Source organism: Heloderma suspectum, chromosome 1 (assembly GCF_057233095.1).
Source record: "Heloderma suspectum isolate Gila_16-S chromosome 1, 16-S_ref, whole genome shotgun sequence".
In the NCBI taxonomy this organism is placed as follows: domain Eukaryota; kingdom Metazoa; phylum Chordata; class Lepidosauria; order Squamata; family Helodermatidae; genus Heloderma; species Heloderma suspectum.
In genome coordinates, this window is record NC_139458.1 from 95,687,294 (window position 1) to 95,712,987 (window position 25,694).

Genomic DNA, 25,694 nt, shown 5'->3' on the forward strand with positions numbered 1-25,694 from the left:
CATTAACAATCTAGCCGCCCTGTTTTGGACTGAAGTTCCCAGACCATTTTCAAAAGCATCCCCACATATATCACATTGCAATAATCCAAATGGGAGGTTATCAGAGCCTGAAGAACTGTTGCAAGACTAGCTTTGCCCAGATAGGCTTGTAGTTGGTATATTTTGTATTAGGTTCTTGGTGTATTTAGTTATCTCAATTGCTTGCACGAGGTAACTTCTTAAAACCTTACTAAATATGAAAAAGGGTAGTGGACATGTTAAACCCATGCAAGAGAAAATTTGAAATGTAGATATTGCAGTGAAAAATCGAGTCAAGAGGATTCTCTTTAAATTTATAAAGCAAGACTGTTTGATAGCTATGCTGTCAAAGGAGGGGTTTCTTAGGTGTCATCTACTTTTAGACTTTCAGTGCAATCCTAGGCATGTCTACTCAGAAGTAAGTCCTGTGGCAAATTCTTAAAGTGATGGGACCACCTTACCTGTCTCCTGAGAAACCTGTACGAGGGTCAAGAAGCAACAGTAAGAACCAGACATGGAACAACCAAGTGGTTCAAAATTGGGAAAGGAATATGACAAGGCTGCATATTGTCACCCTGCTTATTTAACTTATATGCAGAGTACATCATGAGAAACGCCGGGTTGGATGAATCACAGGTCGGAATTAAGATTGCTGGGAGAATGATCAACAACCTCCGATATGCAGACGATACCACCCTAATGGCAGAAAGCGAAGAGGATCTCAAGAGCCTCTTGTTGAGGGTGAAAGAGGAGAGTGCAAAAGCTGGTTTGAAACTCAACATTAAAAAAACGAAGATCATGGCATCTGGCCCCATCACTTCCTGGCATATAGAAGGGGAAGAAATGGAAGCAGTGACAGATTTTACTTTCTTGGGCTCCAAGATCACCGCAGACAGTGACTGTAGCCATGAAATTAAAAGACACTTGCTCCTTGGGAGGAAAGCTATGGCAAACCTAGACAGCATAGTAAGAAGCAGAGACATCACCTTGCCGACAAAGGTCCGTCTAATCAAAGCTATGGTTTTCCCAGTAGTAATGTATGGCTGTGAGAGCTGGACTATAAGGAAGGCTGAGCGCCGAAGAATTGATGCTTTCAAACTGTGGTGCTGGAGAAGACTCTTACGAGTCCCCTGGACTGCAAGGAGGTCAAATCAGCCAATCCTAAAGGAAATCAACCCTGACTGCTCATTGGAAGGACAGATACTGAAGCTGAAGCTGAAATATTTTGGCCACCTAATGTGAAGAGAAAACTCTCTGGAAAAGACCCTGATGCTGGGAAAGACTGAAGGCAAAAGGAGAAGGGGACGACAGAGGATGAGATGGCTAGATAGCATCACCGATGCAATGAATATGAACTTGAGCACATTCCGGGAGAGAGCGCAGGACAGGAAGGCCTGGCATGCTATGGTCCATGGGGTCACGAAGAGTCGGACACGACTAAACGACTGAACAACAAGAAATTAGTCCCATGTAAGTGTACGTTGGATTACGGACTCGTTCTGCTGAATTTTTTATCCACCTTATATTATTAGTTAGCTGTAACTAACTAAACTAAAGAGGAGTTACACCTATTTTTAAATGGAGGCATTTATACATATGACTTATTCAAATGATTTATCACTCTGTTTACCCTCATTATCTGAGGTAAAAGCAACAGTAGGTAAAAGCAGGACCTTTACTATAATTATCTTGAAGCTCTGGAACGACCTCTTTATGGAGTTCAAAAGTGCCAGTTTTGGGTAGTTTTTGAGAGCTGCTCTGAATTCTTTTTTTCTTTTTCTTTTTCTGCTGAATTTATTTTGATATAGTGTCTGTATTGTTTGCTATTTTATTTTACTTACTTAATTAATTACATTTATATCCTGCCTTTTTTCCTCCTTAAGGAACCTAGTTGCAAGGTCTTCAGTGTTCCAAGATACGTTTGATGCAAGATGGCACTAGGGCTTTAAAGGCCCAGAATGAGTACGTTCAGTAGTCCAGAAATGCACTACTAGTTCGTGGAGTTTTAGTACTTGAATAATATGCTCAGGGTGGCCAATCCTAGTTGACAATTTGGCTGCTGTGTTTTGTAGTTTTAGGGCTGTCTTCAAGGGCATCCCCACATATAATGCATTAGAATAGTCCGACTAGTGAATAAAATAATTAAAAATGACAATGCTCCCTCATAGCAAAATGTAGTCTTAATATCTGAGAACTGAATCCAGAGAAAGAATGTGTAGTTGGCCATATTCATGCTTCAAACAGTGAAACATAGAAGGTGGAGTAGGGAAAGACAGTTTGATCTTAATCATGAAGAGCCTAGTTCAAATGTCGCTTCTGCCATGAATCCTCTAGGTGGCTTTAGACAAGGTGCTATTTTCAGCTGCAGAAAATAATGCCCCGCTTGCATAATGGAGATAACAAGAATTATCTACCTTACAGGGTTGTTGTAAGGGTTATGAATATATTAAAGTGTTTTGAACGTTCCAAATATCAAGCACTACCGAGTTTCGTAGTGATCATGCAGTATACAGTCTATTTTGTTACATTTACTTTATTTAATAAGCAAAAGGTAGATATTTATATGTACAGAATATTCAAGCAAAATTACAAATCTTTTAATCAGAGATATTCTGCATTAGATCATCCTGCATAATGATCTATTACCAATTGTGACTATCTTGGTTGCTTAAAATGGAACAGGACATGGGGCAGGTTCTTGAGGGCAATACCAAAGCATCAACAAGGGTATATTTCAATTTGTACTGGTGTAAAAAATATATCTAAGTGAATAACCTACATCATTTAGCTATACTTCACATATACATGAGGCATGATGTATTGAAGTTACTCTATATGTAAGTTTAATAGTTCTTAATCATCAGGAATAGATCTCAGCACAGTTCAACCCCTATTGTCTGTAGTTCTTTTAGGCTTTTACTCATGATGGTGTACAGTTTTATCTTGCTTTCTCATTCCAGAATGCCTTTTTTCTTTTACGTTGCTGAAATTTATGGAGCCTGCAAATGGGAAAGGCTGCTGCAAATGAGAACACCATGCTGCTTCTTAATCAGAAGCAATGGGTGGATGGAGCAATGTCCGAGATGGGTTATAAATCTTCCTTTTCACCTTAGGTGTCATGGTATTATTGTAAGCTTTAAAGAGCCACAGGAAGCAGAATGCTATGTTAAAACTGGCAAGCAATTAATATAGCAGGAAATGGCAAATTTACAGAAATAATTTTACATATATTACATACAAAAAGTATGAAATATGCTTTCTGGTTTCAGTGATATTTGGTTCCACTAGACATAAGGTTGTATCCAATGGATTGCATCCAGTGCCCCATTAATTTCAGTGGGTCTACTCCATATAGGACTAACATCAAATACAACCAACTCTGTAATCTCATGTATTTACCCAGAAATATGCCCCACCGAGTTCATATGTATATGCATATTTACTCTGAAGTAATTCCCATTGAATTCAATAGGACTTACTCCTAGGTATATGTGTATTGGATTGCAGCCTTGGAATGTATTACATATAGATTCTAGTTGACTCATTTATGCTACAAAGGTATGTTATTTTAGGATGAGAATGAACTTTATTTAGTATAAATGAAAAAGTAGTGCACACCACCAGGTTTTCTCTTAACAGAGGCACTGTTCTTTTTTGTTTGTTTGTGAAAGTGAACTTGTATTATAAATGTCAGTTGTGAAATTTTTTCTGCAACTTTGTATTGACTTTGAAGTTGGGTTTTTTTTGTATTCACTGTGTCCTTTACTCCCTCTAACAGCAAGTCAGAGGTTGAAATCAGTAAATCACAGGAATAGATATGGTCCAGTGGACATGATTTACAAAATTGACTTAATTATCCCGTCCTCTCCATGGCTGTGCTAAGTGGAAAAGAGGTCAGTAGGAGAATGGCGGATGGTCGTTGTTGTTGTTTTTGCTAGTTGGAAGGTGCAAGCCTAGTGCTAGCAGAAGAGCAGTGGCACCGAGACAGTGAATTTTCAAGTAAATGAATAAACACCTTAATTAAGATGTAAGGGATATTTTTCTGAATATATCCTATATCATTTGAAAGATGTGCTTAATGGTTGGTTATATCCTTAGATTTCACTGTAGCATTTCTGCTCTATGTGTACCAGTGCAAATATGCAGCTGAGTTTGACTGTGAATGTGCAGTCGACCCTTGGAATTTATTGGACAACCACCTAGCCTGTGAAAAGGGGGTTAAATGAACACGGTGGTGCACCATGGTAGAAGGCTCCTTCCCCTCCCTCTGCACATTCATTATAATGTATATAGGGAGCTTCTTCTGTACACATGGGGCTCGTACACACATAATGAACACATATATGGTGGGGGAGGAGTTTGCTCCTGCAATGCTGCTCCCTGAATGCTTTCATTTAACCCCCTTTTCTTAGCTCATCTGTATAGCAGATGTGTATGACTACTTCTGCAGTCAAAGCTTTGGTATTTACCCTACGTCTGGAGCGGTATTGGTGCTGGATTGTGTCATCTCATGTTCTTCTTTCAACTGGTGCATTCCTGTAGTGGTTCCTGAAAAAACTGGAAGGAGCTCTGCTGCCCTGCCCTATTCTGGAAGTGAGTATTGCTGCTCATTTCCAGGCTTAATTTAGGAGCTGCTACTTCCTATTGCACTAGTTGTCTGTTTAGCTAGCACAACAGAACTAGCAGAGGCGCAACAGCAGTATAGGATACTGTCCATTGTTTTAAGCTATTTTTCTTTCCAGTCATAAGTAAAAGGCCCACGAAGGCAACATTCCAAATTCTGTGATGGATACCAAAAATAGATGTGGAGAGAAGCAAACTCATTTTTTCCTTTATACTCTCAATCCCAGTCTCTTTTATTTAGTGTTGCCTGCTCATAATTTGGAGGGAAATAGATTAACATTTTAAATAAATATACCTCACACCCTATATAATTTTTATCTATAATCCTTGAAGTGTGTTGTACATAAACAATACAGTTGTTAAAGTATGACCAGCTTTGGCTGGGACAGGAACCGTGGTGTTTTTAAAGCGCAGAGCTTTTCTTGCTACTATCTCACTGTGTCAATTTCATCCATCCAGTGAAGGTTTTATTCAGGGGCTGTTTTGAAACCCATTTTGAGTCCTTGCCCTTCAATTTAGCCACAGTCCATCAACAGAATCTTTGTGTTGTGAGATTGAACGATGTAGATTTGACATAGCTCCACCCCATCCTTGCTGTAGCAGGATACTCCCTGTAGGTTATCATTGTGATCATTTACCATATGTGAGAAGTACATCATATGTGAATTTCTTTCTTTGTAAAGCTAACTACAATAGTTAGGACATGCTTAAAATATTGCTGCTTGATGTTGCAGTCAACACAGGCAAAATATTCAGCTGTGCCCCAGCGCTAACGCTAATGACAAATTTTGGTGGCAAATCGCTACTTTTCCCATTGCTCTAGCAAACACTAGTTACATGGAGCAAACATTGGTTTATGCTAGTGCAACATCATTAGTGCTAGTGCAGGGGAACAGTTGGATCCAGTGTCTGTAAATTCAAGAATTTACAGAAGAAACAAAAAAGGAAGTCCGAGTTCACCACAAAACAATCTGAGAAGCAGATTAGTATCATGGAAAGGTAAGAAGGATTATAACATACATGAAGTGTATAATCTGCAGAAGATACAGCAACCCACAAAAGGCTATTTATCATAATATTTCATAAATGTTACTGTAAACGCATACATTCATTCAGGAGCACTGTTGAAATGGATTTCAAAAGTCAAAATTTAAATGTTGTTGATAAATCACTAATATTTAACTTAGCGTCTTAATGCTAATAGGATTATATCCAATATGTGGACACTGAGAAACAAGAGATACTGCCATACTTGGGGAAACTCCAAAGTTTGCAGAAGTACAAAAACAGTTAGGAAAAAAAGGGGGGGCATACCTTGCTAGCCCAGTGATGAGCTCAAGTTACAGGAAGCCAGATTCCGGCTGAACATCAGGAAAAACACCCTGACTGTTAGAGCAATACAACAATGGAACCAATTTTCCTCGGGAGGTAGTGGGCTTTCCCACACTGGAGGCATTCAAGATGAGGCTGGACAGCCATCTGCCAGGGATGCTCTGACCTGGATTCCTGCATTGAGCAGGGGGTTGGACTCGATGGCCTTGTAGGCCCCTTCCAACCCTACTGTTCTATGATTCTATGACTGAGCATGCAGCTGTCTATCTGTCTGTTGTGTGTGTATGTGGGGGGGGTCGTGTGTGGGAATGGTGTGGGAAGCTGGAATGGAATGGAATATTCTGGAAGACGGTGTGACTAGCTGGCTGGTTAGGAACCTGAAAAGGATCACTCCATGCTGTAACAATTTCTTGCGGGTCCCACATGTAGAAACAAATCCAGAGGAGCATAAAACCCTGAGACCTTCTGAAGTTACTGTAAAACCACATAATAAAGGAAGATACTGGTCAGGGGAATATGAGGTAGTAGAGTCCTGAGGTGGTAGAAAGTCTTCAGGTTGGAACCACAGTTTTGAAAGCTCCATATATATAATCTGCAAGAAGAAATGAGTATTGTTGTGAGAGGCACTTCATATGTACTGGACAGTGAGAGAGCTGGTCTAGAATTTTTCTCTCTGATGTGCTGTGTTGTTTTTATGGAATCATAGAATAGGGAAGAACCTTGGAGATAATCTGGTCAATCCAGGCTCTGCAAATGAAGAGCCTGGATTCTCCATTGCATTGAGGAGGAGAGCCCCTCCTCAGTCCAGGCTCTGCAATGCAGGATAAAGCTACAGCATTCCTGACAGTTGGCCATCCAGCATCTGGTTAAATACCTCCAGCGAAGGAGAGTCAAAATCAGCTTCCCTGTACCTTCAAATCCTTGGGTCTAGTCTTGGCCTCTGGAGCAACAGAGAACTCTGCACCATCTTCTGCATGAAGACTGATCTCATGTCTCTCCACAGAGCACTAATTGTGTAGTGTGTAGCTGAGACATGTCTTCAAAAAAATCTAGTGTAAGTGGATTGGGACCACCACACGCCGGGAGGGGAGGGTTCAACCTCCCCCCTGTTTTTTCCTGAAATACTCCCCCCCTGGGGGGGGGGGTTAAAAACATTTTTTTTCCATTGGCATCAGTGGAGTGGGGAGGGAGATTTCAGGGGGGGGAATGGTGTGTGTGTGTGTGGGGAATATTTAACCCTTCTCTCTTGGAGCATGGTGTTCCCAGTCTGCATCAGGGCTGCACACGCTAGGGATGTATGGATTTTGTAAAATCCATTCCATCTGCATTTCACGAATTGTCAGGTGCCTTTCTTTCCTTTGTCTACTCACTGATGGATTTTGTCCAGTTTCCTGAATTCGTGCAAATTTGCATTTGCCCAAATCTGAAAATCAACCCCCTAAATTGCAGATATGCACATATCCCCCAAAATGTGCAAATCCCCTCAAAATGCGCATTTTCATGCTTTAGCCTATGGGGAAAATGCATATTTTCAGCCCGTGTTTTTTTAGATGTTACATATTTTTCTACAACTACATTTGAACAAATTGCGGAAAGTAAAAAAAAAAAAAAAAGTCTGCAAGTCTGCGGAATCGGTGTGACTTGGGAAAAGCCAGTCTGCTGCGGAATCTGTGAGTCGGATTCATAGAAATCTAAACTCATTTGATTCCAGTGCGGATTTCTCTGTCATCACTAACACACACTTACACTAGAGTAAAAACAAAAAATAAAAAATCAAGCCTCAACTACACGCTATTCAATTAGCATAATATGTAGTTTGGCTCACAATCTTCTCTTCTCCATGCTAAACAAATCATACCTAGCTCTTTCAACCATTCCTCGCTTGGTTTCCAGACCCTTTCTTGCTCTTCTCTGGGTATGTTCTAGTTTGTTAATGTTTGCAATTTCTATGCATGAAGAAAGACTGAATAGGGCTTCTCTCTCCTCTTAATGCTGCATATGAAGACCAGTCCTAAGTGACGGAGGATGAAGAGGACCCTGGGAATGTATACTCTGTTAAAAGCAAAACAAAAGAAAAAGAAAAATTCCCATACATACCCTGCTTTCCTGTACTTAGAAGGCATGTCTAGTATGGCTCACTGATAAAATGTTTTTAGCAGGACTATCATAAATAATTCCCTGTTGGAAAAAGCGTAAAGCAAAGTAGATATCACAAATAGCAATCCTTGTTATTTTCACACTGGGAAGCTGGACTTGAGCAGAATAACGTCTGAAAGCTTTTGTTGGTCTCTTTGTGTTAGAAATGCCCTTTCCCTTCCAGCATATTAAAGCCTTTTTTATATTTGCATATCCAAGTATAAGCAGAGGTTAAGAGCACGGACTTGAAAGATAACGTGCTTTTCCTAGGTAACGAAGGGAAACATTCATAAGTGGGGGGACGACAAAAGGATGTTTCTGCAAAGTCAGACTATTTAGGGAGTAATCCTATGTCCCCTAGACAGAGTCTAAGGGACCTAGGATTTTTCAGTCTCTGGGTTCCGAGGTCGGAACCAAAGCTCCAATCTTGGAGTCCAGAAACCATGCGTCCTGCCCCCTCCCCTGCCCCTTCATAGCCTGTGTGGTTCTCTCTGCACAAGCTACATCTCTGTGCTCAGAAACAGAGATGGGGAAAAGGGGGCAGTTCAGGGGGCAGGGAGGGAAGGAGACCATGGAAGCTGCATTATGCAGCTTTCTGTGCACTGTGTGGACTCCCCTCCCCTTCACTTCTGCTTAGGCAAAGTAGGTCAGCAACTTTTTGTTGATCCCGCCCAGCCAAACCCACCCCAGGCTGCTCCAGGGATTTGGGTATCCCCTGGAACAGCATGCCGTATGGTGCAGAGGGCTGCAGTAGATAGGGGAATCCTTGGTATTGGAATAGGATTGCTTACAAATACTTAAGAATGTCCTTATTATCATTTGTCAAATATTGGAAGGTCTCACATAATTCGTCTAACATAATTACATATGACTTAGTCGTTAGTTATTTTAATCATATATATACCGCCTTCTCTTTTTATTAAACTTAGTGAAGGCTACCTCAGATAAATTGAGAAGAACTCTGCTGGATCAAACGAAAGCCCTATCTAATCGAGCATCCTATTTCCCACAGTGGCTAACCAGATGCCTCTGGGAAGACTACTGGCAGGACATGAGGGCAATATGCCTCTGAAGCTGGAGGTGTTATATAGCCATTATGTCTTGTAGCTTTTGATACAATGGAATGAAGAGACAAAGTCTCAAGCTGTTGGAAAAAAATACATAGTTCTATTCCTTGAAGTTTGTTTGTTTGTTTATTTATTGCATTTACATCCTGCCTTTTTTCCTCCTTAAGGAACCCAAGGCGGCGTATATTATCCTCCTCCTCTCCATTTTCTCCTCACAACAACAACTCTGTGAGGTAGGTTGGGCTGGGAGTCTGTGACTGGCCCAAAGTCACCCAGTGAGCTTCCATGGCCGAGTGGGGATTAGAACCCAGAACTCCTGGCTCCCACTCCAACACTCTAGCCACTACACTACACTATCCTACAGCATGAAGAAGGCCCGTATATATCATATAGGGCTGAAATACATCAGGCTACTTCAAGGAATATAACTATATATTCAACTCCTTTGACTTTGTCTCTTTATTTCATTGGCTTATTTTGGATGTTCTGCAGTTTTGTTTGACCGTAGTAGCCACTGATAGACTTGTCTTTCATCAGATTGTCTAGTATCCTTTTAAAGCCATCTAAGTTGGTGGTCATCACTACATCTTGTGGGAGAGAATTCCATCAGTTAACAATGCATTGTCTGAAGTAGTACTTCCTTTTGTCTGGCCTGATCCTCATACTAATCCACTGGATGATCCTGGGTTCTAGTGTTATCAGAGAGCGAAAAGAACTTCTCCCTATCCATTTTCTCCATGCATAATATTATACCATGCATAATATTATAATATTATCAATCTTGTTCATGGAAATGGGAAAGGTGGGGTATAAATGTATTAAGTGAAAAATAAACTTGCTTACTTGATTCCTGGGAATTTAAAGAAGTGTTTCCTTCCTCAAATAATTTATGCATCAAAACGGAGGATTATTGCACAGCTCAGCTCTGGAAATGTAATTCACCCGGCTCTTTATTGAAATGCTGTTGAAATATTCACTCAGGATTGTTTGTTAGGGAGGGAAAAAAGTCTTGATATTCAAAATATCACCTGAACACCACCCATTTTGAAATTTGTTTTGTTCATACCGACCAACAGGAATGTTCATTTGTGAAGCTGGCATCAGCGGGAGGATAGGGAAGCCAATGCAGTGTTTGTGCTTTTTATTGACTTAAGGTACTTTGGAAAACTGTGTTAATCCACAGCTCAGCGAAGCATAAGAAGACGAAATACTCCCTCAAGGATCGCTCTGCTTAAAAGAAAGCCATTGTAAATTGGCTTCTCCTCAAATACGGCATTTCAAAGCAGTATTTTAACATTCATTATTAAATATGGTTTTAGAATATCTGAAGTAACAATATTCCAGCATCAGTGAAGAGTCTGTAGAAGATGCTTCCCTTGTGATAACTGCATATAGAATATCATTGCTTGGACATGTGAAACTGCTATCATGGAAAAGGTCATTTTACAATATCAGCAAAGTACGTGCAAACAGCTGCTACTGTTAATTTAATTTTACAGCATTTATTTTGTCTTCACTCCCAACAACCTTATAAATTTATTCACATTTTATTTTTTTATTTTTAAATTATTTTTATTGAGTTTCATATAACAATTAATATAATATATAATATTTCATTATAAACATATAAACCAGTAACATAAAAACAAAACCATCACTGGATACATTACATTCCTAGAATAGAGTTATTTTTCACCTTAACTTTTTAGATAACCTTTTGCCTCTATTTGCAATTCATTCTTCATTTATTTATAGCTAGACATCCTTCCAACAAGATCCATGCAAATATGGAGGTTCTGTGTTGCTTGAATGTTTTGTAAAATGTATGAAAGCTGCCCTATTTCCATAGAAGCTATCCTTTTAGTTTTCAGACCTTTGTTGTCTAACCTGACTTGTTAATTTCTCCATTAGCACGATGGACCATAACTTATTTCTCCATATTGGCATTGGGTTTGCTATTTCCTTTTTCCAAGAGGATGCTATAGTTAGTCGTGCCACCATTCATAAAAAAATGTTATTCACATTTTAGAAACAGGGAAAAGAGTCTGACACACTAGTTCCTTGCATATATTCAGTGAACACATGTGTGTGAGCGGGAGCAGAATCATGGTCACAGACCTCACCCCTGGCCTATACATGTTCATTTTGAATGTCTGCATAGATCATGTGCAGTTGTTCACATGCAGACCTTAAAATTAATGGTTGGAGGTCTGGATGGGGTCTGCCACCAGAATTATACCCCCCCCCCAAGTATGTCTACTGAATGTCTGGAAGGGGCTACTACTATAACTTGCCTAAGACTACACAATGAAGTCATAAGAGAAATGAGGGATGAAGGGGTCTGACTCAGTGGTAGGCCAGTCCCAGGTTCAGTCCCTGGCATCTCCAGGTAGGTGTAGGAAAGAATCCTGCCTTAAACCCTAGAGACCTGCTGCCATTTGGTGTAGGAAAGAATCCTGCCTTAAACCCTAGAGACCTGCTGCCATTTGGTGTAGGAAAGAATCCTGCCTGAAACCCTAGAGACCTGCTGCCATTTGGTGTAGGAAAGAATCCTGCCTGAAACCCTAGAGACCTGCTGCCATTTGGTGTAGACAATCCTGGGCTAGATGGACCAATGGTCTGACGGTATAAGGCAGCTTCCGATGTTCCTATGAAAATCTGCTTCTCTATCCACTAGCCTACACTGGCTCATGGGACATGTGTGAACTAATTGAACTAATCCTATGATTTTTCCCCGTTTGAAATAATATTTGAATAGATGATGTGCTTTCGAGTTGCTTGCCCCAATAGTTATTAAGGAGAGTGTGGACTTTTCATAGCTAGCCCTTTCTGAAGGGCAAGTATAGCATTATATATGCCATTCCTTATTCTTACAATGTTTTTCTTAAACAAATCAGGCTGAAATCTAAATCTAATCTCCAGCACTGTCTACCAGAAGGAAACCTGGTGTCCTGCTGTTTATATACCGATTCCCCATCCCCACTCTTGAAGACTTGTGAATGACAGAGTCTCCCATATTTTATTAAACTGTAAATATTTTTGTATCTCAGTGACATGTGCCTATCTCATAAAAATAAGTTTGAATGGATTAGTGATTTTTTTAAAAAAAATGAACAACCCTCCTTTTCTGCTGGCTGAACTATGTGTAATGGCTTTTGTCTTGTCCTTTGCATTTTCAGCCAAATGCAGTAAGAGGTACTGAACATGCCTCGCAGTCCTACATCTAGTGAAGATGAGATGGCTCAGAGTTTTTCAGATTATTCAGTGGAATCTGAATCGGACAGCTCCAAAGAAGAAACCATTTATGATACTATCAGGGCAACAGCGGAGAAGCCAAGCAGCAGAATGGAAGACACCCAGAACAACACATTAGTGATACGGATTATAATACCTGACCTACAGCAAACGGTAAGGAGAACTCCATTAAAAAGTTTATTGACCAAGACTGAACTGAAATAGTCAATTAAAATATGTTAAAGTCTTGTAAGGATTTGTAATGATAAAAGCATGAATGTAGTATTTCTGAAATATAGAATCATAGAAGCATACATTGAAGCTAAAAGGCATGGAAATTAATTTGGGCAGACTTTGTTTTTTGCATTAAGTTGGAATGTGTCATGTACTTTGTGCATGGTACTTTGAAAAGTTGACTGAAAGTCATTACAGCATACCGGCATGCATTCTTTCACTCATATCCAAGGACAACAGAATAGCTACCTACAATACAGGGGGAGTGAGGAAATCCTCATGTTTTGTGGCTTTATTATGTGCATATTCCCTCTGCTCCTTAACACATTTTTTTCAGGATCTTTTTTAAAAGATTGAGATGTAGATTTTGAGCTCTTTTTAAAATCCTTAATAAAAGGGGAGTGTGTTCTGAATCTTTAATAAAGACTCTGTTTCTCATAACCGTTGTTTGGGGGCACTGGAACTGAATAAAAGTTAACAAAACTAAACAAGTAATGTGTTTTTCTTCTAAGCACTGGGCTGTGCACGGCCCATCAGATGAGATGAAAGGGTACTTTGGGCTGACTAAAATGTGTATATGATCTCCCCAGTTTTCTATTTCAATAATGTGCTTTTTCTATTTTTCATTGCCCATAGTGTTGCAAGACTAATTAGATTTAAGCATTTGTTTTATCCTTGTATATATCAGAAAGCAATCAGGGAAATGTTTTTAGGTCATCAGTAAAATTTTACTCAAGTGCTTAATTCAGTGTAGGCATGGTTAGGGACTTGAAGGTAGATTCAGAAAAAGTGGAAAAGAAATTTAGGACGTAATTCAAGCATTTTTCAGTGTCACTGATTTCAGTGAGAGAGTATGTGCTTAACTCTTCCATTGAAATCAATTAGATGCTAAAATGCTTAAGTTTGGCTGAATCACGCCCTTATTATTGAGGACTGCAAAATAACTACATCACCCAAACCTTGTAAGTTCACATTAATGATTTTAGCCTTGAACATTTTCCAGGAGTTAATGATTGCCTTTACTTGGACATGTGAGCTGTCTCAGATCATGATTAATCCTCTGGAAACAGTTTCCCAATTGCCTATATTTGCATTTTACAAATTTCTGGGAGATGTCATGCATTATCTTAATGCTCATTTGCTGTTTCACCAGTTTGTTTCATTATATGTAACTACATTTTCCTTTCCTTTTGATTAAAATTACCAACCTGGGATAATATAAATCATGTTTGAAAGGTGACATTAGATGGCGGGGGTGTCTCCACCAGCGTTTTACTCTGAGGTGGCTGCATGTTGAGGTTGCTAGGGACAGATGACATCGTGGCCATATAATAGCCACCCTGGAGCTTATCAGGGAAAAACTGGGTTTCCTGAGACTGCTTAAAGTCTGTTTCTTTTCCATAAGTCGGGTTCTCCCTGGTATAGTTTCTGTGTGCCCCAACCCCCGCATTGATCTCGGGTATGCTAGCCCTGCCCAGGGGTGTGTCTTTCACTGTGACCCTGGTCAAGGGGTCCTGTGTGTTTCCCATCCCTGCACAAACTAATTAGTGTCTACTCAGAAGTAACTCCCATTGTGCTCAGTGAGGCTTGTCCCCTGAATGCCCACATCAGAATTTACAGAAATCCCCTGCAATTGAAATGGCACAGTTTAAAGCACATTCCCTAAATACTCTAAAGTGCAATCTTGAGGCTCTGATTCTCCATTGTTTGTTTTATTGCCTTAGGAAGTAACTACTTCCAGCTTCGTTATAGAGATCCTGGGCAGTATCAGTTTGGTTAGAAAGGGTGCTGGTTTTCCATCCCTGTACTCTTCCCCCCCTTTCCCAGCACAAGCTTATGTGTGTCTACTCAGAAGTAACTCCCATTGTGGTCAGTGAGGCTTGCTCCTGAAATGCAGGTGCATCTGGACCTTCAGAGGAAAGGAGAAAGGGGGGAGAGGGGGGAAGCCTCTCTTATTGATTGAGCAGCCCCTGCCAGTCAGATGACGTTCACTCCAACCCCCATCCCCTACCTGGAAGTGTGTTATGTGATGTGACTTGAAATGGTGCGATGGACACCTGTATGGAGCCTTGCCCGGACCAAAAGAGGCTCCTAGGAAAATGTGGGTAAGCCACTCCTCCCTTCGCCTTCTGTTGTCGTGGACACACGGTCAGAGTCAGTTCTCTTTCTGGAGCCAGTCTTTATGGAAACACATAGAGAAGCATTTTCAGCTTTTCTTCACTTTTTCCCTAAAATTGGCTTTGGTCCGTCAGTGGCACACGAAGCAAGAAAAGCCGAGTATGCACTACCTAAAACCGGGCTTTACCTGCTTCATATGCTGCTCATGGGCCAAAGCCGATTTCATCATGAAAAATGTCATCAACCCCTTAGGTGCTGCTAAGCGAATGAGAGAGTTGTTCCACGCCCCTGGCTCCCTTGCTTTGGGAAGTTTACTGGAAGTGCTGAATTAAGCCCCTGTAGTTTACCCCACACCTCTCTCTTGTCCAGCATTGGGGTGAATCCCCATCCTGAATCCTCGAGAAAAAGCAAACATTGGTTCATCCTACCCAGCACTCAGTGAATGAATATTTAAAGGGAGAGGCAATGACTGAGCAGTTTTAAGAAAAAGGGCCGGCAAAGGAATTCTCCTGAGCCCTCTGGTCCTGTAGACAAAGTGCAATTGAGGGCAATGATTTACTTCTGGGGAGACATTTAGCCCTCTGCTCTCCTCTCGCTCCATGCTACTTTCCCTTCTGCCAATAGATGCTGCTTCCACCAGCCTGCAGCTAAGCCAGTTGAGGTCACACAGACTGCCAAATTGCACTGAAGCTACTGTGATGGAAAAAAGTCACAAAATGAGTATGAAAAAAACCCGGACTTAGGGCAAGAAATGCCGCATTAGCTGCGTGTATCATCTGACATGATTGACTTGGGGTGGAGTACAACTGGAGTAAAAGCCTCATGTAGATACCCCACTGTCTAAATGCAGCAATCAGCTTTTAGCATTTAGTGTGGCAAAATCTGAAAGTCCAGTTGGACATGATTGCTGCAACCATATTCATTTATTCTCATGTTAATGTATAAGGCAGTGGGGTAAGTGGGAGGAATCTCAAAAAATTTTTTTTTTACATCAGAAGCATCCTTGGTGAGGAGAGCTGAATCCTCCCACTGATTTACCTACTAATACTCGATTGCCTCAGCACTTTTCTCCCGATCGATGGTGTGCGTAGGTGTCAGGAGCGCCCTGGCGGCCTCTTTCAGTATACTCCAATAGCCAACTCAAGACACAGACAGAAGGTTTCTTTTCAAGGCTTTAATCCTTTTACAACTTAATGACTCTTTCAGATGCTAATCACCAGCGATTAAGCAAGGAACAGCAGAGTGGCCTATGCGCTGACTAGTCAGTTGATCCCCGTTTGAAGGAGAGTCACTTGAAGAGCCTGAATATATGGGCTAGGGAGAGATCCTCCCTCTTTCCCTTGGGTCCACGGGAGGTGGCCGTTGCTTGTGCGCCAAACGGGCGCTACGCCTCCTTTCCGCGCCCTCCATCTCTCATCGCTCCCTGCGTCTGCATCGAGCATCCAGCAAGCCCCCCTCCCACACTTACTCACTGCTAGGATCACTATCTATCTCAGGAATGCCGGCAGGAGGAATCTCTGCCAGCTGCTGTGCCTGTGGGGGATGAGCTGGCTCCTCTCTCATGGATTGCTGATCCTCCTCAGAATCAGAACTGCTCTGGGGTTCCATCGGCTCAGTTTCCACCCTGACATCAGGTATGGTAGGGAGGCAGAGTATCCACCTGTGCATTCCTTTTACTGTAACCCCCTCCCCGACTTCCTCACTGTGTTGCATGTGAATGGGACACACACAAATATGAACAAATGTGGCTGCTGTTGTCATGGCTGGTTTGACACTGAAAGTTCAATGTCTTCCCCAGAGATAAAAGGGGAGTCCCAGGTTCCTGCTTGAGATGGAATTGATTGTTCAGTTGCTGCTGCTAGTAGAGATATACCATCTAGTATTTTCTTTCTCCTCTGCTTTAGAATACATTGGTGATATAGCTGGAGAGAAGGGGAGGACAACTAGTCTGTAGCTCCAAGCACTCTTGGATGAGACTGGTTATCTAGATCCATTTCAGTTGGGGATCAGGCTGGGTTTTGGTACAGAAACAACCTTGGTTGCCCTGTATGATGATCTCTGTCAGGAGAGAGACCAGGTGAGTGTGACCTTGTCGATTCTCCTTGATCTCCCAGTGTCTTTCGATATCATCGACCATGGTATCCTTCTGGGGCGATTGTCTGAGTTGGGAGTGGGAGGCACTGTGGTGCAGAAGGTTAGCTCCTACTTGGATGGTTGGCTCCAGAAGGTGGTTCTTGGGGGATATTGCTTGGCCCCCTGGACTCTCCAGTACAGGGTTCTGCAGGGGTCAGCTTTGTCCCCCATGTTATTCAACATCTACATGAAACGGTTGAGTGCGGTCATCCGGAGTTTTGGACTGCACTGTCATCAGTATGCTGATGACACCCAGCTCTATTTCTCCTTTTCATCTCCTTCAAGTGAGGCTGTGAATGTGCTACATTGGTGCCTGGCTGCGACAATGGACTGGATGAGGGCTAATAAACTGAAACTCAATCCAGACAAGACTGAGATGCTGTTGGTAGGTGGTTCTTCTGACAGGACGGACACTGCTCAACCTGTTCTGGATGGGGTTGCACTCCCCTTGAAGGAGCAGGTTCGTAGCTTGGGGGCCCTCCTGGAACCATCTTTGTCACTTGAGGCTCATGTAGCCTCAGTGGCGTGGAGTGCATTCTACCAACTTTGGTTGGTGGCCCAGCTATGCCCCTATCTGGACAGGGATAGTCTAGCTTCAGTTGTCTATGCTCTGGTAACCTCCAAGCTAGATTACTGCAATGCACTCTATGTGAGGCTGCCTTTGAAGATGGTTTGGAAGCTGCAGCTTACGCAAAATGTGGCGGCCAGACTGATAATGGGGACCAGAAGGTCTGAACATATAAGACCGATTCTGGACTGCTTGCACTGGCTGCCTATATGTTTCTGAGCCCAATTCAAAGTGTTGGTTTTAACCTATAAAGCCCTACACGGCTCAGGACTACAGTACTTGACAGAACGCCTCTCCTGGCATGTACTGACCCTTACACTGTGCTCTGCATCCAAGGCCCTCCTCCGGGAGCCTCCTCCAAGAGAGGCTTGGAGGGTGGCAACAAGGGAGAGGGCTTTTCGGTGGTGGCTCCCCATCTATAGAATACTCTCCCTGATGAGGCTTGCCTGGCACCAACATTGTAATCTTTTTGGCACCAGGTTAAAATTGCCTTCTTCTCTCAGGCATTTGGCAGCATATAATGAGTCTCTGATTGTCTCTGGCTGATTGTTTAAAATGGTTTTAGGTATATGTTGTTGGTGTGCGTGTTACTTGTTTTATGTCATTATGTGAATGGTTTTTATATTTTATATCATGTATTTTAATGGTTTTTAATTTTTGTGAACCACCCAGAGAGCTTTGGCTATGGGGTGGTATAGAAATATAATGAATGAATGAATGAATGAAAAGTAGCCATCTCGCTGATATTTCCACTTAATGGGAAATCAACCTCCTTGACTTGCCAGAGGGTGGGGAAAGGACAAAGGATTCCAGCAGTGCTCCTTCCTAGTTGGAAGTAGGGATGGGGGAGAATTTCTCCCCGAAACTTCGGGGGGCCGAGTGCCAACGTATTCGGCCCCCCGAAGTAGTTTCGGGGAGAAATTCTCCGCCCCCCCGCGGGATGGGACTTACCTTTCCCGAATGTCCCTCCTGGCGGCGGGTCCCGGCGGCGGTTCGGCAGGTCTTCAACAGGGGCAGAGGCAGCAGCTGGTCTTTTGACCGGCTGCCGCCGCCATTCCAATAAAAGTAAAAAAAAAAAACACGCCCCCATGATAGGCTACGTGACGATTAACGTAGCCTATCACGGCTAGATTTGCAAAGTCAGCCGTGATAGGCTACGTAAATCGTCACGTAGCCTATCACGGGTGACTTAAAAAAAAAAAAAAAAGTGCGTACGGCTAATGGCGGCCCCCATAGGGAGCCGCCATTCGCGTTCCTTATTTGGTCGCTGTAGTCTACGTAAAGATTATGTAGACTACAGCGAAAATAAGGGCAATGCTATTTGCGTTGCCCTTATTTTCGCCGTAGTCTACGTAAAGCGTTGCCCCTTCCCCCCCCCCTTGTAGCTGGTGCGGTTGTCTCCGAGCCAGCTATATCTCTGCACTCAGAAACGGAGCACGGAGATGGGGAAACGGGGGCAGTCCTGGGGGCGGAGAGCGGAGGAGACTGCGGAAGCCTCTTTACACAGCTTTCTATGCACTGCACAGCCTCCTTCCCTCACCTCTCCCCGAATCCGAGGCTAGACAGCTGAAATTGGCCATCTAGCCAAATATCCTGGGCAGCCAGAACATGGAGGAGAGGATCCCCTCCGTGCTGCGGCTGCCCTGCATAGGATAGTCGGCAGCCTCTGATTTTGGAGGCTGGTTTCTGTCTGGATAGGATTGCACCCTTAAGCACAATTCCAGCCTATAAGCAAGAGCCAGCATGGTGGAGTGGTTAGTGTGTTGCCCAAGAATGGGCAGAACTGGCTTCAAATTTCAACTTATCTATGAAGCTCCCTACCAGCTATTTCTCAGCTTAAACTCTCATGGTTTTTGTGAGAAGAAAATGGGTGGAGGGAGGACAGTGTATGCCACCCTGGGCTCCTTGGAAGAAGCATGGGATAAAAATGTAATAAATTAAAATAAGTAAGGCCAGATTCTTCTCTTACTGATTTATTTGTATATAGCCAAAGTTGTCAACAGGTGTGATGTGACCTTGAAAGAGTACTTTCCAGCAGGCCCCCTCTGACACTGGCAAACAATGAGAGCAGCGCTGCCACAATCCATGGCAAGTGCCTTTAAGCAAACTGCCATTTTCACATTCCCATTTTACCTGGATCGAGTGCTGCCCCTGGTATTGTGGAAACGTGAAAATGATGGTTTCCCAACTACCTAGTGCCTGGTAAAACTGAGGCGGGGGACATGAGCGAACAGGAGGGCCTAGGTCAGGGCAGACATCAGTCCTCTTGGCCATGCCATGATCTTTTTTTAATTACTCATCTGCTATACCTTATCTTGTGTAGATGGGCTTTAATTAAAATCACATCCTGACTTTTCAACTAATGGGAGACTAGTGAAATGCTGGGCCCATAAACATGGCAGGAAGAAAAGTACATCGTATGTGATATTCTGGCAACTAAAAAGCCTTTAGTAGTTAAATGAAACTGTGCTTTCTTAGGCTTGTTTGGATGCAAATAAGTTAATAATACATTTTACAAAGAAGCTTATGATGCCTCAAAGTATCTGATAAAAAGGAAGATTTAAAAATGTGTTTTTGGTCAAAATTGCAACTTTACAGCCTATACAGAGAAATATACTATTTTATTACCCCAGAAGTATACATCTCACCCAGTTGATTCACAGGCGCAGAAGCTCTGCATGCTTTCCAAAGACATTCAAACCCAAGGGAAGGTACTTTGAGTAGGAGGCAGATAGGGAGGCAGTAAGTAGGCAGGCAGGCAGGTAAGCTGAAGGCTGTAGCCTGAAGTCAGGTAGGAAAGAAGCTGAAATCTGAAGATAGGCAGGTATAGGCTGAAGTCATGATGAAGGCTGGTTGTCTGATAGTGCAGAAAGAGGATCTCAGGATCTCTGTCAGTGACGAATTGCCCAGACAGAATGAAGGCTTTTGCCCTAAAAGGTGGGATAGCAATCTTTTAATAAATATAATAAATAAAAATATAAAAGCCAGCAGTTCTGAGAGCATTATATCAGTCATTGACATCAGATTGGCCCTGTGGTATTACCTAATTTGTCAGGCCCAGAGTGTCCTACTTTACAGAGGACAGCCCTCTATTTAAAGGTGCCCTCCATTGGAAGGGCTGCCCAATGCATGTCCAGTATAAAGATAAAGATCTACCAGAAGTGAAAGCAGGGGCCTTGAAGCCACCCATCAGCAATGTGCATCAGACAGCAGACTGAGCAGGCACACATGTCACCACCTGGTCAGGGTTCCCCGCTACAGTGAGGTATTTTCTATTTAAATTAAAGTAATTATTTTAAAGTTTGCATCTACACATACACATTAATTAGTGTATGCAAATGTTATGCTGATCTGTCCACATTTGTCCTCTGTTTTTGGTGGTGCATTTCTTCCTTCTTTGTGATAATAAATTACCACCCTAGCTAGTATTATTGGCTGTGTTGTAAATTCCTTAGCTGGAACTGTCTGTAATTCTGACCATTGGTCTCACTGGTGAAGAGAAAAGACAGTGTATGATCCATAGGTCTTCTGGTTTGATCCTGGGACTGACAGTCAAAGACACCGGGAGTTGAATAGTACTTTCAGTGCTGCTGATCCCAGTCTGGTATGAAACTGCACTGTGCATTCCAAGCCAGGTGTAATTTTAGACTGCCATTGAAAAATTAATTCCCATTCTGACAACCAGGCATTCTGAGACCCAAATACTTGGCTGCTTCTGTATGCAACCTATTCCAGTCTGGAGACTGGTTGTCATGGTGCAATCTGTGTTTGCCAGCAGGAGCTGTCAGGTCCCCTTTGCAGCAGAACCAAACTGTGGAGCCGTTGGGAGTGAGGTGTCTGGAGTGGAGCTGGAGGCCATCGTGGCCCAATGATATCATCGGATCATTGCTGCATTGGTTAATGGGACTTCTAGAAGCTTGACTGCTCTCAGACTCTCATTTGGCCACTTATTAGAAGAAAGCCTGTGTGCATCTCCACATATTCATTATGTTTTGGGCTTAGGAATTCCTTAATAGCAATAGTTGAACCATGCTATATGCTTTTTCCACCAGTCTAAAAAATCTTCAGTGAGGATTCAGTCCATGCCACATTTTACAAGTTTTGATGCTGATCTACCTTTTTATTTCGCAGTTTCTTATAACCCAAGGATAGTTTAATCAGTTGTACTTACAGCACTATCCTGTATGTGTCTACTCAGAAGTAAGGCCCATTGAGTTCAGTGGGGCGTACTCCCAGGTATGGGGGTATAGGATTGCATCCGGGTTAATCTTTTAAAAGGCTATATGTTTCCTATACAGTATGTTGTAATTCAACATACACTTTCTCTAAATCACAGTGGCTATGACTGAGAAGCTATCACACTGGGCATTTAGTGGCCACTTATTTGTCCTGCCGCAGAGGTTCTTCAAGCAAGACGAACAACTCACATAGCTCAATTTTTGTATTCCTCTTTTGAATATTAGTATCCAACATACTCAAAACAACTTAGCCCAACTCTTCTGGCATGTTTACTGACATTGTGACTTCCTCTTTGGACCCTAATTGACATTGTTTTGCTCTTCTTTTGGCCTGCAGACAGTAATGATAGTTCATTCACTATATAAAACAAATCTTTTCTCTCTGTGGCTCAGAGGGCTAGTTTAGATACATCTGTTCCATGGACGAGTTATGCCTGCCAGCAAATATATTCATATATCACTACATTAAATGGGCTGTTGACCTGGAGGTTAATAAGGCTGTTCAAGATGTATGCCAAGGTGAAAATCATATTTGGGGAAGGTTGAAAATAAATGCATATAAGCTAGGAATCAATACAAAGTTCCTCTTCATATTATTTTCTTTTTGCATGTAGCTCATACAAGTAGTTTATGCAGAGAAGATCAAATCATACCCTCAAACTCCCTACCACATGTGAAAGTGGACCCCCTTGTGCATATTATCTGCACAATTAAATTATATATATGGCAGCTTGTGCAAGACTTGCTCTGTCCTTTATTTTAAACATGTTTAAGCCTATGTGTGTATACTTTAGAAAACATAGTTGTAGTTGTTTCTCTCAATGAATTCTCTGAGCACTCTCTGCTAATTTTGTTTGATCTTTTAAAATTTAGGTCTTCTTTACAGAAAGAACACCGTAGTAGCTTTATTGATTTATTTATGTAGTTTGCATGAAATGCCAGGATTCAGTACTTAAATCGCCCATTTGGTTTTACTAAGGAAATTATGGTAGGTAATTTTATTCGGTTGAAGAATCTAGTAATGTTATTTTCTTCCTTCCATGTTCCTTCACCTATTTTATATTCCTAAATCTTTATTTTTTATTTATTTTGTCTATATGCTTCCTACATGAGCATGAACACATTATTACTATAGTTATTGAAGAAGCATAGAGTGGGGAGCTGGATCACACCTGATGTCTCCGTCCCATTCCCACTATGCCTCAGAAAACACACACACACACACACACACACACACACATATAACATACTGTATGCATGTAGACTCTGTATATGTGGTCAGGACTCCTGTAAATGTGATTCCAAGTTACTGATTTTACAGACAGAGCCCATACATGTAAAATTTATACACATCTCTGTGTTTGGAACAATCTAATCCGTGCATGTGCGTGTGTATGAGGGAGGGAGGGAGGGAGGCTATGTAATCATGGCAGCAGGTTTTGTCCCCAGTCTGCGTATAGTTATTAGAATGTTTATAGAGAACTTGTAACGAGTGAAGATGAAGAGAACCTGTACATTCTGGCTGTACTATTGTATGTGCAGAGGACCTATAGGTGGGAGGCAGAGCCTGCCACTGTAATCTTGCTTCCCCACCCCACCCCCACATACATTTATTAGAACTTGTGAAAGGGGATAGACATTGTATTGAATATGCATAGAGAAGGAGGTAGGACCAGCAGGCATGATCCTGCTCTTCCCTCTCTGTGTGTTCAGTAATCATGCCTGTAAAACATCTGCACAGACCGAATGAGGTTGCAAGATTGCCCATTCCACTGATTGGCTGGAAAGAGCAGCACAAGGCTATGCTAGCTAGAAAATAATGTTGCTTCTCTCTTATTCTTTGAAAAGTTGCTTATGTTGCCAGATTTTGTGTGTAGAATGGGCAGCCTTCCTTCACTTATATGTGATATGTATAAAAAGCTGTAACTGTGATATACATAGAAAATTAGAATTTCATCAATAGTTTTCCTAATGGTCTCCTACTGTTAACTTGTCCCAGACTTTACAAGTCACTTGTATTCTCACAACAGGTATATTTGCAGTGAGAGATCACCCAATAAGCTTTATGGCTGCACATGGATTTGAACCCACATTTCTTTAACAAAGGCTGACACTGTATCCATTGCATCACACTGGCTTTCTAGCCTAGTTTGAATGAAGTATAAATGGTTATATATTGTCTTTAATGACATCTCTAATATATACTGCCCTGGGGTTACCCTTGGGGTTACCCTTGACGATGGTTTGGAAGCTACAGCTGGTATAGAACGTGGCGGCTCGTCTGATTAAAGGCAGCCGCTGGCATGATCACATCACTCCAGTGCTGAAGGAGTTGCACTGGTTACCAGTTGTTTTCTGGGCCAAATTCAAAGTGTTGGTTTTGACCTTTAAAACCTTATATGGTTCCGGCCCAGCCTATCTCAAGGAGCACCTCCAGCAGCACCAGACAGGCTGCTTAACAAGATCAGCCTTGGATGGCCTTCTCTCTGCTCCATCAGCCAGGACAGCTAGGCTGGTGAGGATGAGGGAGAGGGCCTTCTCTGTGGTGGCCCCCACTCTGTGGAACCCCCTCCCTAGGGAACTCTGCCATGCACCCTCTTTAATGAGCTTCCGCCACGCATTAAAATCTGGCGGAAGTAACATCTGAGAAAAAGGAGAGGTTGTGATTGGCGATAACTCTTCCTATGTAATGGATCATGCGTGGTTGTAATCATTGTTCAGGCAGGCATTTGAGGTGGGTTAGGATATTTTTAGAAATATGATATTTTAATGTAAAATTTTATTGTTTTAAAACTGTTTGTATTGATGTACATCGCCCAGAGTGGCCAGGTGACTGGCCAGATGGGCGATTAAGAAATTTAATAATAAATAAATAAATAAATTAAAATGAAAAATACTCAGCTAAAAAGTATGAATACAGTATGCCTATGTAAAGGAGAAAAGATATTATGAAATATTTATCTTACAGGGATAAGCAAAATTATCTGTTTTATATAAAGCAACAGCATTTGCATTAAATAATCAAAATAACTACTCCTATGATGGAGGAATTCTGATGTTATTCATGTGAATTATTCTGTCTTGTTTGTACTCATAATCTTACTGTTTCTGTGTGTGTGTGTGTGTGTGTGTGTGTATTGTTTTACAGAAATGTATTAGATTTAATCCTGAAGCTTCAGTGTGGGTAGCAAAACAACGAATTCTTTGCACATTGAATCAAAGTTTGAAAGATGTTCTCAATTATGGGTTGTTCCAGCCTGCAAACAATGGAAGAGATGGGAAATTTTTGGATGAGGAACGACTTCTTTTGGAATATCCACAACCTGTAAATAAAGGTGTTCCATCCTTAGAGGTAATTTAATGAACAATCTTTTGTTTAATGTTTGAAGACCAGCAGCATTCAAAATAATTGTATAATGTAGATAGCAGACAAAGAAAAACCTCATATCCTGTGAGTTACAATGTCTTTTTGAGCTGTTCTAAGCTAGAACTAGGACAGTGGAAGAAGAGAAGATCTGGTGGAAGTTACATCTGAGAAAAAGGAGAGCTTGTGATTGGCAATAACTCTTCCTATGTAATGGATCATATGATTGACAATTATATAGTGCCTGTTAGGGCTGGCTTCATGTTTTGGGGGCCCTGGGCAAAGTGCCTTTGGTGCCCGAGCCCCCCATGTTGGTGAGCTGGCCGCATAGATGATTGTACCAGGCATGGGAATGAGCAGCAGCTGTGGTGGCACTGAAGTTAACAATGGGTGGCTGCAATGAGGGAGGGAGGGAGGTGACATTTTAATCCTTCCCTAGTTATTCTGACAGCAACTCTTTAGACTGTTTAGTTCTGCCTGGACCGTTTAGTTCCTCCCTAATAATTAATCTACCTTTTGGTAGTGTTCCTTCTAGGGGCAACAGTTAATCTGTTAGGGTGAGGAGAGAACAGCTGGACCAAGTCTCATATCCAAGTGGGGAGAGATTTGGGGAGAAAAAGTAATAGGGT

The 25,694-nt window shown here is 41.9% G+C and overlaps 1 protein-coding gene across 1 annotated transcript in view; it reads left to right on the plus strand.

Annotated features, from left to right (window-relative positions):
* SHANK2 (SH3 and multiple ankyrin repeat domains 2) overlaps positions 1-25,694 on the plus strand; it is a 556,941-nt gene that overhangs the window by 34,553 nt on the left and 496,694 nt on the right. The window contains exons 2-3 of the mRNA XM_084851942.1: positions 12,356-12,584; positions 24,850-25,053. Of these exons, the coding sequence (XP_084708068.1) occupies positions 12,381-12,584; positions 24,850-25,053 (408 nt within the window). The 5' untranslated portion in view covers positions 12,356-12,380. The remainder of the gene's footprint in view (positions 1-12,355; positions 12,585-24,849; positions 25,054-25,694) is intronic.